At 39.1% G+C, this 16,370-nt stretch overlaps 1 protein-coding gene across 1 annotated transcript in view; it reads left to right on the top strand.

Annotated features, from left to right (window-relative positions):
- Positions 1-15,616, top strand: part of pdgfd (platelet derived growth factor d) — a 63,415-nt gene extending 47,799 nt beyond the window's left edge. Inside the window, exons 5-7 of the mRNA XM_042487274.1 lie at positions 1,230-1,443; positions 9,766-9,983; positions 14,970-15,616. Coding sequence (XP_042343208.1) covers positions 1,230-1,443; positions 9,766-9,983; positions 14,970-15,104 — 567 coding nt within the window. The 3' untranslated portion in view covers positions 15,105-15,616. The remainder of the gene's footprint in view (positions 1-1,229; positions 1,444-9,765; positions 9,984-14,969) is intronic.
- The last annotated feature ends 754 nt before the right edge of the window (positions 15,617-16,370 follow it).

Raw genomic sequence — 16,370 nt, 5'->3', positions numbered from 1 at the left:
TTATCTGATGATCTCAGATGCTGACATTTACACAAAGGTTGACTGTGTTTGATAATTATTGTTATTGTTGCAAAACTGACTTCCAAATATTATAGAGGAGAATAAGAAAAGAAAAGAAAAAAAATAAGAAAGAGGAAGAATAAAAGGAAAGAAAGAAAAGAAAAGAAAAAAATCAGCAGTCACCTAATTCCCTACACTGCAAAACATCATCTCGACCTGTCCCATGGCTCTCCATTAACCTTTGAAATTGGGTTGTATTATAGTTCTTTGCAGTACTGTATATAAATGGCAGATACAATAAAGTGATCTACAACTTTCCAAAAAGGTTTTTGGCACATAGCTAGCTTTGATCTCTATGGAAGAGGCAACACTAATCCACTGTCAAAGTCTGATCCAAATTGTTTTATCACCTGTGTTTATGACCAAAGAACATGTGAAAAAGGTTTTGTCAGGATCTTTCTAAGTTAGTTATACTTTAAATGACAATCTGATAAACAGGTGGAAAAAATGTAAGGTGAAAAAAAAGTTCTTCCAGGCTTTTTTAAACTTTTGTTCTCATTTGTGCAAAAAGGTGCAAAAAACTTTTTGGCAGGTGAAATTTTTACTATTGTTGTAATACTAATTTCAGCCACAAAAGACTGAAATACACCACTAGCCACTGTTCTAATAGGCCAAATGTTACGTTTTCTTCCAGGTGACTTTTAATTCACCATGCACTCCAGAGACAAAGTGCATATATTGATTGTTAGCAAGTAATGTAAAATTACTGTCAGACTAGCAATGTATTTAGAACATGGGGTAGTGGGGAACGTCAGCCTCTTGTGGCCAAAATGATCATTACATCATCAGATACTTCATTTTCCTGCCATAATAAAATAATATGCAAAAACTTTTTTTAAAAACCCGTTTCCACAGATGGAAAAAAGTATGTTGGGAAAATTATCCTGGCAGTATTTCATCTGGCTAAACTTTTTTTTCACCCATTTCAGAGTTGAAAACAAACTTTTTAAAAAAGTGTCTTGGCACAACTGGATTTTCTCGGGTTTTTTTTTTTTGTTGCCAAATACACGAGAGAAAACACTTTAGATCGCCTTTTTTTATTTCACTTGCTTATTAGATCTCCCTACTGAGCTGTAATTAATTAGTCTAGTGAACAGTTGCTAAAGTATGAATGGGCTCAAATAAATAATATGATCTCTAATTTTGTCTTTAATTTTTGCTCTCCGCAGGACAGTGGTGGAAGGCAGATTCCAGCGGCAGTCACAGAGGTGCCGTTCTCATTGGAGGATTTGGACCGGACCATAGCTGCCTTTGACACTGTAGAGCAGCTTCTCAGATCACTGAATCCAGACACCTGGAAACAGGACCTGGACAGCATCTACACTCAGACACACATTCATTATAGATCCAGGGCCTATCATCTGGCAAGCAGACATAATAAAGGTAAGATATACTTAATATCTCAAAGTTTTACAAGCCAAACATGAAACTGTCTAGCAAACTATGAACATCATCTTAAACACATGTATGATTGTCTCAGTCTGTCAGGATTCCAGTACACTAAACCCAAACACATGTCACAACAGGGCTGTGCTTTCAGTCTGTTCTCTTGTTCCAATATAACTGCTGCAAGCATAATGTGCTGGCACATTACAAGACAGTTTTACAACACAGGACTGAAATATAAGACTGTGAGTAGATACATGATGAACAGACGGTATTTAATGTTTGTTGGATGCTATCAAACTATAAACAAATAAAGAGTCAAAAGTTAAAGAAAGTGCCACTTTTTACAATGTACAAACTAGCCCTGCCATTTGGTGTCCTACAGAAACAGAATATCACTTGTGACTCTACGTGACTGTTGTTTTGGTTGTTTTTTTTTTTTTTGAGTGTATGCATGTAGAAAATAATGTTAAATGGGGCTTAATAATTCTGGTGAAGATCCAAACGTTTTCAGAGATGCAAAATCATTTATATCATCAGGCTTAATTACAGGGAGAAGATTGTGCGGCATTAAAAATAACATCCTTGGTTTGAAAATTTTCCGCCTGCATGTAAGGATCATATGGTTCAAACAAATACTCTTGAAGTTTTTGTACAGTGTTATGCTTGAAGTTTGCATGCATGAAGACACTTGTGAAATGTAGACTCCTTATATGTATAAAAATGTAAGCACAACATGGGAAAAGACCTCTAAGTTATATTACAGTATAAGTACGAGAGATTTTATAATGACCCCAGAGGCCTGGTGGTGACATGTTGATTTAGTGCAGTTGATACAGGAAGATGAGAGCAGTGATGTTCTCATCTCATTTTATTGTGCTGCAGATGGTGATCCACAACAACTCTGCTGCATTCACAGTATTTCACTGCAGACTGGTGCAGTCACCAGTAGCTGGTGTAGTAGGGGGGAGGGGAGAGCATGCCGCCTTGTGCTGACCAAGAGAGACCCACACAGCAGGAGGTCCATTCTCACTACAGTATTGCGCCATACATAAAAGTCAGTGGTACATCACTGCAGTGGACAAAGTCTACAGCTTAGTAACTTGAAAGAAATGATTAGTCAGGGCTGTAATGCCTGTATTGGAGTCACATTGCTGATCAGATATAGCACAGGTGACAGCCAATATATAAAAGCAAAGTGTTGCATATTCAGAGGCTGAGTGTATCTCTTTAGGAAGAAATATATGAAGGAAAAAGAAACGTGTACAATTTACTTCCCTGAGCTGAACACCGAAATGGGAAAAACGGATTAAAAGAGCATTCTAAGGAATTTGGGTGTGAAAGTACTTTCTGAAATTGAATGAAAATATGCCTTCAGTTTTTCTAGTTTTCTAAAACATAAATGATCATTAGTTAAAAAAAAATTCTTGCTCATGTTGTGAAGCAACAACATACTGTAGCCTCACAAAATCGTTGCATCATCAAATGAGCAGTTTGCCCTCTAGTGGGTCTAAAAGTGAGTCAGTGACAGATTTAAGGTGACACAGGACCAGCAGTTCAAGGCAATTCTTTACTGTGAAGTCAGTGCCAACGACCCGCAGTCACTGAGAAAATAGATTTTGTCCTTAAAATGCATAGAGATAGCGGATGTCTTGGCACGAATGCACTTATTACACACACGTCACAAAAACATGGGAGCGTGTGCTTCAACAGTATCGAAGTATTCAAGCTTGTAACCGACCCAAGTGTTTTTATCCCCATCTCTCTCACCTGTGCCTCTGTATCTCTCTCCTGCACGCTCTCTGTCTTTTTACCCCAGGGCTCTCCTGTTCTTTAGTAAATGTTTGTGCTTGACAGCAAATCTATCTCTATTTATCAGTGCATGTGTGCTCTGCTGGCATTAAAAGGCTCCATATACGGGGAGTTTGTGGGTGTTGCAGCTCTATAGAAAGGTGTATAGGTGCTGCAGGTCTTTTATACACTGTACAGGCGTAGCTCGCTCTAATTGGAAATTCAACCTGTGCAGCGGAGCAGAAATCTGCCACAGTCAGCAGCTTAGCTTTATTTTCATTAAGACACACACACTCAGTAGCTCACACCCACCTTTGTTCCCATGAAGGACAGTTAGTATGATTATGATATTAATTGGGGCTTTTTAGGTAACACTGCAATAAAATAACATAAAACATAGTCATACAAACTTGTCAAGAACTATGGAGGCCAAATATATGATATTTTTCATGCACACGCACATATGGAAACTTTCTGACATGTTGGTGGTTGTGTGAGTGACATTCTCGCAGTCTTGCTTGCTCTCCGTCCTTTTCTCCTTCACACTTGCTGACAGGGTTCCACACCATTGCTTTTCTGAGATTACATTTATTCCCCTTAAAGACACACAAGCTCGGCCTTGCAAGCACACACACACATACAATGGACAAGCCTACACACTCACACATGACCTGTGCCTTTGTCCTCACTCATACAATATAACTGAACCTTCCAAGTGAACTGTACCTGTTGTCCCCTACATGTGGTGTGAAGAGATAGGAATGGATGAGCTAAGACAGTAGCAGGTAACTCACTAGCTTTTGTACCAGCTCCTTTACAAAAAGCTTTAATACCCTTTGGAATACCGTCTAAAAACAAACATACATGTTAGAGACACTTGCAGTGACTTTTGATATCCTCACAATTCTGTCATCAACTGTAAAACAGTCATTAGTTCAAAATTGGCTATTTTGCTCGAAAATAAATTCACAAAAAGAAAAAGAAAAAATAAATGATGGGTTCTCTGTCACCTGTTCAAAAAAGAGATTAAAAAAAAAGATTTTAGTGTAGATATTTAGTGTAGAAGAACACTAGGTGTGTACTATTGTCCTACTGTAGAGCATGAGATGCATTCTTCTTCAAAGGATACCCTCTAAACCAGCTTTGTATCATAGCAATGTGGGTAGTATGTGTAAATAAACGGTGGTAAACTTCCCTCCATCTAACCAGTGGCTGAATCTCCCTGCTCATCTCTCAGCTCACATCCAGCCTGCCAATGAAATGTGTCGTCCAGCGGCTTTTCGCTGGCTCTTGGGCTGTTTCTTGAACTACAGATTGCACTCACGCATTTTTGTATGTCTGCCAGGACGAGCACAAAGAGTATAGACGTGGATCAAGAGAAAGACCCACCCTTCTCTCTCTCAAACTCTAAAACTAGGCAGCGTTCTGTCACTGCGTTGCAAATACCTCACCCAAAATGTTTTCAGAAACATACTTTAGCTCACCGTTTAACCACAGTTTGAGATTGTTTGTTATCAGCCAGCTTTCATACTGTTAAAAACTCTTAAGTATTTACATCTTTTTACTGAATAGAAAGCATGGTTTTATGAAAAAGACGAATGTTTCGGCAGTGAAATTCTTGAATACTTAAATATTCATGTTACACCATGGATTAGTAAGTTAGTCAAGGCAGTTGTTATTTGGTCAAATAAAATGGTGTCCATTTATCAGTACAAGCAGAATTCTTTAATGTAAATGCACAAAAAATAACTAAAAATTGTGCAGTGTCTCATGCTATACATCATTTGGACTGTTTAAATGAGACTCATTTGCTATATCCTTAAAAAACCATTGCAGCTATATTCAACACTTTTTTATTCATATTCCAAAAAGCCTATGAGGCCGTTGTTGTCTGTTTTAAACGTGACACAGACACGCTTTTTGAATCTGTTGTCCTCATTTAACCTGTTAATACTCACACAAATGCAGACATAATCCACATAATCCACTTTTCATTTAGCCAACTGTACAGCGATGTGCACACAGCACGTGTCTCCAAGACAAAATGCAGGGATTTTAAAGGAGGATGCAAACACAAATACAGCACCTCACACACAGAAAGATGAACATACAGTAGCTTCCATTTGCTGCATTTTTGCATATGCTATTATATCTAACCCAAGGCCTGAAATAAAATGCATGCTGTAAACAATGGCACCTTTACTTCTTAGTAGGAAACACAATCAATGCTGTCAATATAAATGGTGTACCTTCTACCTTAATCTCTATGTGTATGACCAAAGTAAATGATAATAACCCTTCTCTTCTCTCTTCATTGTTGTTTGGGCTTCCCTCATGCTTTGTTTTATGAATGGATTCACCAACAGCAAAGATTTCTTTTTGTAAACAATTACTTATTGATTATCAATGTCATTAGGCTTCCCTTGACCTCAATGCACTTTCCTTTCTCTCTCACAGATTGCACATTAAGCAAATCTGTCATTGTATACTAATACGGAGGACGTGATTTCTGGGCAGTTTCTATTGAATGACTGCTTTTTATTGTTGCCGCAAAGCTCAAAAACAAGCCAATGTGGGCCAATCTCACCAAGTAGAGGCTGTAGTCCACAGCAATCGATCTTGACAAGTCCTCTATCCTTGTATCGGGTCGTAAAAGTCAACTGCACCTCAATGAGGTGAAAGCTCTAGTAATGAAAGAAAACTGAATTCATCTTCACTGCAAATGAACTTATTTAAAGAATATTTCACTTGTTTCAAGAAAGTTTATCCCATTTCACACTCTAATTGGCTCGATGTGCTACTTACAGTAGGTTCCAAAAATAAATAAATAAAAATAACCAACTCCATCTCATATCCAAACCTTCTATTTTCTGTCTGTCTCATAACAGTGGACGGTCTCCACGATGCTTGATCTTGTCTTTATTTGTATCTGGAAGCAGAGGAAGCTGCAGAGGGTAAACAGTGCTTGGGTAGGGTCAGGGTCATCGAGTAACACATTCATTCTGACAGTTCTGCAATTGAGAAGCGAGGTATTTTACTTAAAAAGTAATTGCTGATGCTGTCATTTTAATCCCAGGTTTATGGGAACCCAGTGCAGTAAGCAGAGGTCATCAAGGTTAGGGCCCTAAATGGCATCAGACTGGTGAACAGTAAACAGTTTACAAAGGCTCAGTCGACCATCACTGCCTCAAGCTCTTCCTACTCGTCTTGGCCTCTTTCTGGTCAAGAGAGAACAATCACATTCTACCATAAAGGTGAATGCACCTGTAATGTGCTCTTGTCTTGTAGCTTTTGCTAAGAGGTTGGTAAGTCACCCTCTCCTAAAGTGGTTTCTGCAGGTAGTGAAGTGCCAGACTGTAGTCCTCACATGGTGCTCAAGACTCTCTTATGAACATTGGGTGAACATTAAATTACATGTTTGTAAAAACAGTGAATCTCATTTGGCCTTTTTGCCATACTATATTTGCATTTTCTGTATTTTCTTTTTTTTTTTTTTGTTTGTTGTTCTTGTTTTTTTTTTGTTTTTTGGGGTTTTTTTGGGGGGGGGTTCCTCTGTTAAAGTATATTTATCTTTTTTTGTTTATTTGTTTTCAGGAAAATAGTACATTATATGTCTTTAACATTTTACTTTTTTTTATTAATGTAGCAAATAAATAAAAGCAGAGAGCACAAATAGCTTGACTCGGATCTGCTTATTATGCCATACATGAATAGAAAAACATGTGATTAAGAGCTAAGTATGCAACAGCTCACATTGACTGATGGATCTTGCCACACAATCCTCAAATATAATGTTGCGTTTTCTTAAATATCCAAACTAATCCAGTTGACTGTGACATACATAATGTGGCACACACCTGCTTTGGTACTGTGTAATGATGTCAATCAAGCTGCTTTGAGTGAGGCCTTGCCTTCCCATCCGCAGTGCAGAGGGCTCCTCTAAGGGCAGTCTACACAGTCTATTTACAGAATAAATAGGCTTCTGAAATACCTATTTTTCCTCCACGTTGTAAAAGAACAACTGCTGTGTGCAAAACAATGGTGTGTGTTTTCACATAAATGGTGCCTCATTATTGGAATTTATACACAAGTCACGATTGAATAGTCATGTTTTTCCAGGTTTCCCACTTCAGAAACGGGGAGGCATTTTGTTATCAAAGTGGCTACTGATAGTTACAGGCAGCTATTATGGGGGAAAGACGAGGGCATACATATATAAAGCTTTAAATGGCTCCATTGGTAAATTGCCAAACTTATTCTTTTTATGAATTGAAACTGAACTGCACAAGTAAATTCAACTCACTCTACTGAGATTTTAGGTTTTAAAACGTCTATGTTTTTTTGAGTGTAAAGGAGTTGTATATAACATTAAGAGCATCAATATACAATTAATTTATTCATTCATTCATTGGCTGTTGGCTTGTTGTGGTAGATGGTCTGACTACATGTGCATGTTAGCGCATGTGAGTCCCTGTGTGCGTATCCCTCTGGCTTGCTTATGGCCATTGCTCTGCTAATGCTAATACGGCATTACCATAGATATGAGGATGGAGTTGTTGCTAAAGCACCGCACCAACACACTGCTTTCCACCCAGGTTACCAGTGTTAGCTCTGCCAGAGTGGCTGCCCTTGTTTAGCACTGTTTCTCGAGTCAGCACTGTTAGCTCCCAGGTGCCAGCTCAGTGTCCCACTTGTTGAGAACTGTGTGCAGAAAATACTTCCCAGGACTTCAATCATTTTCCCCTTTTTAACCCAAATTAGCACATGTACACAGTTTTTTTAATACAGGAAAACATGCTAAAAAATAAGCTATAGGCTCCTTTGAGCAGCGTACAGGGCTCTGCAGCAGATGAGTATGCCTTACTTTTTTTATTATTTTACTAGTGTCACGTTCTACATCACCGACAGGCTGGAAAACAGGTAAGTAAACAGTAAAAAGCAGCATGGAGGCCAGTGACAATGTTACAATGGTTCTTTTTATATTTCTTACTTCAGTCTCAAACTCTATTTCAAACTCAGTGCAGACTAATTTGGAATAATGTTTGAGTGCTGCTTGGGAGGACATGGGTGGTATTTTGTATTTTGCGCATCAATGTATTGAGCCAGTAAAGGGGCGAACACCGGGGTGCTGCATTCCCGATTCCCATTACTGCTGATCAGAGCCAAAGTTGATAAATACCTGACTACTACAAAGACATTTGATGTGGGTGTGAATGTTGATTGTTATCTTTACCATTTCATTAAAAAGCATTTTTTGAATTAAGTTGCTGATCCTTGCGGAGATGCCACGGAAAAATTTGTTATTTAATGAATAATGACAATGAAGTCTATTCAGTCTCCGATTCTGCTGTTAGCGAGTGTTTGTGGGGGGTTTTGTGTAATGGTAAAGGGGCTATAGGAATGCTCCAAATGTTTCATAGAGCTCCTTTAAAGTAAAGCAAAATGACTAGTTTAATGGCCATGTGTAAGTGCCATCCATAGTATGGACAGTGTGGCAATGATTATCCCTCTGATGATCTCAGTGAGGAGAGCAGTCAGTCTGCAGCTGATTGTTGTTTTTTTTCATTCAATTTTTTTGTTTCATGTCTTTCAAATCCTCTGTGGTTTCTCGGACAGCAGAATATGAGCAACATGCTCCAACTGCATTGCATATAAGACTCACTCTTGGTCTCCCTCACTCTGACATGTGTCCCTCATGCTAGAAAACCCACACAGGTGCTTGAGATTATTGTTTTCTCCTTAAGCACGAATAGGTATTTGCTTTACAAACACTCAACTGCCTCAAATCAATGCTCAGCTGCTGCCCTTTGGCCTCAGGCTCTCTTTGTGCTGAGCTACAATGTGCACTTCTGCTATTCAGTCAGCAGTCTCTAATGCCAGTCCTAGTTAAACGTATAGAAATACAGACATATTTTAATCAAGCTCCTGGTTCTGGAGCTCCTCCTGTGGACCAGTACTTTATTTCCTTAGTTCTCATCCCATAATCCTTTCGGTTCTCTTGAAATTAGTATTGAACCACTGCAAGAAGCCAATGAACAAAAGCTCCAGTGTGCACAGACAAGGTGATTTTCTCCAAAGTGATGACACGATGAAAGACTGCAGTCAATACATTCAATTTACAATCAATTATTGGCCCCTGCCTCCTCTTCTGGCCTGTGCTCTCTCTTTCTGCATCATTGTGTGTCTGTCTCCCACTCATCTCTCCATCAGTTCCTCCACAGTCTATTGTTGTTGCAATTGTATTCATATCTAATGGTCCCTTTCCACCTTTCAAACGTTTCCATTCAATCAATGCTGAGCATATTTTTAGTGTGATTTACAGCTACTTTGCCTCCTTCCTTTGCCTCCTTCTCTGTCTCCAGCATGTCACACATTTGTGATAAAAACGATATGAAGCAATAGACAAGAAACAACAAATATTTTTGTCTCTCTCAACCTTTTTCCAGTGCAGTCCAGAAACCACCAAAGCAAACAGGATATTACAACTGTAACAAGTTATCTTCTCTCTTTTTGTCATTCACTGTCCAGTTGATCTGAATCGTCTCTATGACGACGTGAAGCGATACAGCTGTACACCTCGCAACTACTCTGTGAACCTGCGGGAGGAACTGAGGGCCACCAACGCCGTGTTCTTCCCTCGATGTCTGCTCGTCAAACGCTGTGGAGGCAACTGTGGCTGCGGAACTGAGAACTGGAACAGTGGCTGCACTTGTCAGGCCTCTAAGACGACACTCAAACTACATGAGGTAGAGACACACACACCCACACACCCACACACACAAACTACACTATTGCATGTGCTTTAAAAATGCAGACTTTCTCTGTCATGGCTCATGTTATATTTGAGATCCAGTGCGTCAAAGTAGGCAGCATCTGAGCATCAGCAAGACTGAAAGTAATGACATGAAGAGCGAAAGACCTTTACCTCAGTGAAGTCTTAATTAACTATTGTGAGCTTAGTAGAAGGGGCACAGTGTAAGACATCCAACCATGCAGAAATGCAGGTAAAAATTAAAGACTATAGATGTTAGGTTGTGACCTTTGCTAAATTGTATTTGCTGACATGCGTTATGTAAAGCAGTTGGTAGATATTTATCCTGCAAGCTCTGGCCTGGAAGTTTAGGGTGCGTGATGATTACTGAGTTACTTTCCAGGCCTTTTCTTCCCTCTTTCATCCTGCACCACAAGAGGGGAAAACAAACCTATTTATCTGATCTGACATTACAAGAATCTCAGTATATTCTGCTTTACACATAATAAACTGTATTTTTCCTTCTGCACAAAAGGGATAATTAAAATGACAAATGGTTCATACATTTAGTGCTTTTGGAAGATCGCATTTAATATCTCTCTGCATTCTCAACCCTACATCCTAGAAATTACATCTCTATATAATAAAATTGCTTTCATAATTTCATTGAGTTGACAACATAATCAATGCTTAGATTAAGTTCAGAGATAATGTTTCTTTGAATACCTGAAACATTCAATTTATGTACTGAGTCAGGAAAGATTGTAATTTTGGTTAAATGTTAATAAAAAAAATCTGTATAAAAATGATGCTGTAATCTAGTTGTTCCCACAGATTTCCAGTGTATGTGTGGTGGTATCAGACGACGGATCTAATTGATGTGTTGATACATACACAGCTGATTAGATCAATTTGCGACTTTTGCAAGTGATAGAGAGTTTTAGGCCCAGCAAAATGACCGGTTTAGTTTCACTTTTAATGCGCCTGGCGTTGTGCTGCTGCTCTCTGCTTCTACTGCACTATAAATAACCCAATGGTGTATATATTTTAATACCGCTCCTAATTAACAGTTTAACTCCTCTGAGACGATGGCGGGACAAATTAGACTATGGCGGCCTGCCATCGTCTTGGTCATTAATGGGAAAGACTGTGTAATCGCTATCAAGCTGCAAACTCCTAGGATGAAAAAAATGAAGCCAACACCAAATAAATCCCCATAGACCTTCATGTTAAGATATGACCACTTCTGGCCACAAAAATGGCAATGGCTGAAATGCTGAAATCAAGGCTTCAAACAGCAGTTATGTTCATTATTTTTACAGTCTATGGTCAATCCCCAGAGACCCCCATGTTAAAATCCCCAACTTTACATCAGAAATACATGTTTACAGCCTGGTTTAAAAATGCAAAACTGTACAGGTCTATATATAATGTCTCTGTTCATTACAGGTCAGCAGGGTCTTAACAAATTGGTATTGAGTAAGTAATATTAAAATTAAAAGTTTTGCATAATTGAGAGGAGGGCACTTTGAGTGACAAGTTGTCCGCTAATCAGATCCACCCTTTGCTCCTCCACAGGGCCAGCCTCACACCCAAATAGTTACTTTTGGCTCCAAAAGATCAAGAAGGTCCTCTCATTTCCTGTTTCGGCCCCTAAATTCCCTCTGCATTTAAACATATTTGCTGTTTCAAATTAGTTGAATACAAATGTAATTGCTAGGAGTTGCATTTACAGTCTAGCCTTGAGGTGTGATGGAAGTATTATGAAAAAGTGACATAAGGGCTAATTCAAACTCCGTACCAAGTACAGAGAGCCATTATTAACTGGTACCGGTATGTGAATGGGTTGGTACTCAAGTACCAATAAGCTCCGTGACAAACAGTGCTGGAATCGGTATTCGACATAAACTGTAACATTCACTCATTCTAACATACCTGGCAACCTGCCCCTCATGATGACGAAGCTGCTGGCATCAGGGGATGACGTATGATGGGGTTTTTTTTTGTTTTTGTTGTTTTTTGTATGTAAAGCGACGAAGTTCCAGAAAAGCACTATGTAAATACAATGTATTATTACTATTATTTATGGTTGTGCCGCGGCTGACTGCTCTGCTCGTAATAGTTGTAAGGCGAACTACGGATAAGGCTGAGCCTTTGAGAGTGTGGGCTCACTTTTCTAAAAGCCACAACGGTGCAGCTTAATGCACTTTGTGTCAAAGAGTGCAAAAGTTCAGCATATGAGTCTGTGCAGCGTCTGTGCGGCGTCTATGCAGCGTTTGTGCGGCGTCTTAGCAGCGTCTGTGCGGCGTCTGTGCAGCATTAGCAAAGCTGCTAATGAAGGGTTTTTCCTGCACATTAATTTTAGTGGCAGCCACCATCGCCGATTTCCAGGCCGCCACCACTTAAAATGGTCAATTTCGTCAAAAACTAAAGCAGTATAATCATTCCACATCTTTATTAATGTTTTTTAAATGCAATGACTGCAGTTGTCCATCGCGGCACTGTCACAGTCCCTGACTGTCCACATCACAGAGTGGACGAAGAGGAATAAAGTAAAATTCTCCACTTACTACACTCCAGTAAACTTTAATTTTCCTCTGAGAAATTTCCTCCAGTCTGAAGAGCGTGGGCATCAGGTGTTGTACTGATAAATAAAAATAATAAAAGTATCAGGACTGACAATATTGTTGCTCCACCTCTGCGAGCTGCGCTGCTTTGAGGAACAAACAGAAGGGGAGACTGGGGACAGTTGTAACACTGTCTCTTTGAGTGTACATATCAAACTGAAAATGTGTGTTATAGCTCTTTAGGTATGATAGATAACTACTGAGAGGTATGCTGAGAAAAAAGTTTAAGCTGCCCTAATAACAATAAACGTTAATTAACAAGGACTATAGTTATGTTTTTTCACTCAAAAGAAACTTATGATTCACATGAGAGGTCATATTGTCGAGAAACCTTGCAGTTCACTCAGTTTGTGGAAGTTGGGTCAATCAAAGAAAAAGCTCCATGATAAGTTAAACAGGACAGGGGAGAAACCTGCAGGTCAGATTGTGGAAATAAAAGGAAATTTTAATAGCTAGTGTCACATGTCATACAAACAAATCATTGAGTTGCCCAGTTTTTGGTAAAAACAAAATAACTTCAATTTTTTTCACAGCTTTACATGTCATGTCTTTATTTTCTGTACCAAATTAAAAAGAGTAGTATCGATAATCATCCTATCTCTACTGGAGACTAACATGTCAAATAAATTTCCAGCACATTTTCGGTGCATGCCTGAAAGGTGAGAGAAAGTGATTGAGTGAGACGGAGAGAGATACTGGGTGTGCAGAGGCAGGCGCCGCATCAACAATGAAGCAGCAATGCACCAACAGCCTCACACTTTCTCCGTGCGCCTCTCCTCCATCCACTTCTCTGTCTGACTCTGTCTTTCTCTTGCCAATCTCTCCATATCTCTCCCAGTGCATTGTTAGCATTCTATCACTCTTGCTGTCTCTCTGGGCTCCCATCATCCTTTCATTCTTCCCAATTCCCATTTTCAATTTATCCCTTTGCAATGCACCATTCTTGTTCTTTAAGCCTGTCATTCATTCTTTTCTCACTCTTCCCTCCATCTCTTTGTGTCTTTGTTCTCGTATAGCTTCATTATTGAAACATGGTCCGCAGGGCTCCCTCTCTCTCTCTCTCTCTCTCTCTGTCTCTCTCTCTCTCTCTCTCTCTCTGTTCAAAAATCATACAATGGAAATTTAGACAAAAGTGGGATTTGGGTTGTAATTGTGCTCTGTGTATGTGTGTGTACGTCACCGCACATGTGAGCGTGAAAAAGAAGGTTGTCTGTGTACATACTGTGCAGAAATCTGCTTGCATGTTCTCATGAGTGAGTGATTGTGTAGCGACGTGTGCTTTTAGGGGTGTGTTTGTGAAAGATTTCCACCCTCTCTCCTCTCCTTGCAGCTAGTCTTAGACCTGTAACTGCTTCCTTCACTGACTTAACTTCTAAAGAAACACATTATTACTCACACTATTGTTTCAGTGCCGGGAAGTCCTGACATAAATCATGGGCAGCCTTGCTTTCACTGAGCTTCGGAGAACAAATTGACTACATCACTTGTAGAACAATTTGTACCTCCACTCCATTTTCACATTAGCAGTGGCATCTGCAAACAATGTGGCCATCTGCAACAAAGCCAGCTATAGTGAAACATTGGCTAATTCTAACGATAAAATCAATTGCACTACACTTTAAGTGACTTCCTGCGTAAACAGAGCCCTGAAACCTTTTTATTGACTCCACAATGTAAATAATGGCCAAACTTTTGTTTAAAAATTAAAAAATGCAAACCTTTTGACATGCTGTAGTGATACAGCATACTATAATACAATCTGCAATCTGTTTGTACACTGCATCAATGTATGGTGTGTTTTCTAAGATATTGTATGATGTTTTATCTTTGCAAGGACAGCGCTAATTTCCTTGACAACATTTACTGGATGGATAAATAAATGAATGTACACCACTGCATTCCTGGTCTACGTTTGCACTGCATGCCGTTAAATTCAGATTTATTGCTCGGATACTATTCTTTTCTTTGGCTGTATAAAAGGGCTGCATGATATGCAAAAAAAAAAAAAAAAATCACATTGCATTTACTTATACAGATTGTATGATTGTAATACAAGTTTCAAAGACTGCAGCACAGTAAAGTGATGTAATTTTGTGACCTTACCAGACTGTTCTAGCTGTTCCAATATTTTTTGTCATTATATGCACAATCCTGATGATGATATTTATGAAAAATCAAATTGTGTAAATATTTTGTGAAAGCACCAAAATTTTGCCGCAGTATTGATACCAAGGTATTTGGTCACAAATATTGTGATAATTGAGTTTCTCCATATTGTCCAGCCCTAACACCTGCCAACAATCCTGGCAAAAGTGAATCAATGATCTCACCCTCACATTCTCTGACTGCTTTAGGTGCTGAAGTATGCCCCAGAGGTTACTCTGCATCAGCGCCATCGAAGGCCGCGGGTGCGCTGGGTCATCGATGAGATCTTCCTCACACACCACGAAAAGTGTGAGTGTGCGTGTCCCTCCCAGCCCCCTCGCTGAGACACCCAAACTGGCACACGCATCTGGAACTGTTGGACAAGTTTTTTTTTTAAAGCTATTTTGCTACGGACTTCATATAATTACAGCAACGCAGACACACACAGCAAAGTAGAAGGCAACAATTTGACAGCTTGCATCACACACAGTGACATTTCCTCCTGCAAATTAAACATCTTTTTTTCTTCCCCTGTACACAGGCCAAACTTGTAAATGTTTCCAGCAAAACACATTTGTTATTGAACTTTTCTCGCAACATGGAGTCTGAATTTTGTTTAGATGTGTTCGAATCAAGGTGTTTTTCACCCAAAACTAAAAATATAAGTTTTTTTGTAATATGAAAAATCATCATAGGATGAAAAAAACCCACCAATATCAAACTCAAGGACTTTAATGGATGAGACTTAATGGAATTGAAATTCAATTGATTTCAAACGCTGTGTAAACATTTTTTCATATATTTCATGTGTATGTATGTGCGTTTCCTTGTGTTATATAAAGAGTGTTTGTTGAAACTTCAGGAGCTTCTTCTGCCAGAAGCATGCTGAGATTAGTGAGTGTGAGACAGAAGGAGGGAGGGAAAGGGGTTGGAAGTGTAAACCAAAATAACGCTTTATCTTGATGTGAAATTAGGCTAACCACAACCCTCCAGATCTGAATTGCACACCAAAGCACTTACACACACATTCGCTCTAGGCTCCCCTCCTACCTAAAGACAAAAAGTGAAGTTATTTATACTGAATTCCTCACTGCTCTATTTTTTAGTGAAGCCTTTCTTTATTTTGCACACATTCCTTTTCCTACATATTCACACTTCCATGTGTCTGTCATCTATCCATACCTTCTTTTTCTTTCTTCTTCACTGGCTATGGTTACATGCAGACTAATATACACCTATTACTCCCAATATGACAATATTCTGAATTCGTTGAAGGGTCATACAAACAACATATTCCATTAAAATTTTCCAAACTAGGCCATTTTACGACTTCTGCATTTTCCCATCAAAACTTGGGATATGCTGGTATTATTTGGGGGCATTATATTGGCATGTATACAGCCAATTTGGAAAATGATTCACAACGGGGGTTTTTACTGCAGTTTGCGACTCATGGCCTGTTGCCTTTTTACGGTCAGCTCTGTGTGTTGTCATGGATACATTGTACACAAACCACCAACAGTTTACAAAGCTGTGGGGTAGAGATGCATGCAAAAGAAAATCACACATATCTGGTCTGAGTAAAAAAAAATACTCATGCTTCAAAACTA

This window comes from Plectropomus leopardus, chromosome 5 (genome assembly GCF_008729295.1).
Source record: "Plectropomus leopardus isolate mb chromosome 5, YSFRI_Pleo_2.0, whole genome shotgun sequence".
NCBI classification, from domain to species: domain Eukaryota; kingdom Metazoa; phylum Chordata; class Actinopteri; order Perciformes; family Serranidae; genus Plectropomus; species Plectropomus leopardus.
Note: the sequence above shows the minus strand (reverse complement) of the source record. Positions and strands in the feature narration are given on the sequence as shown.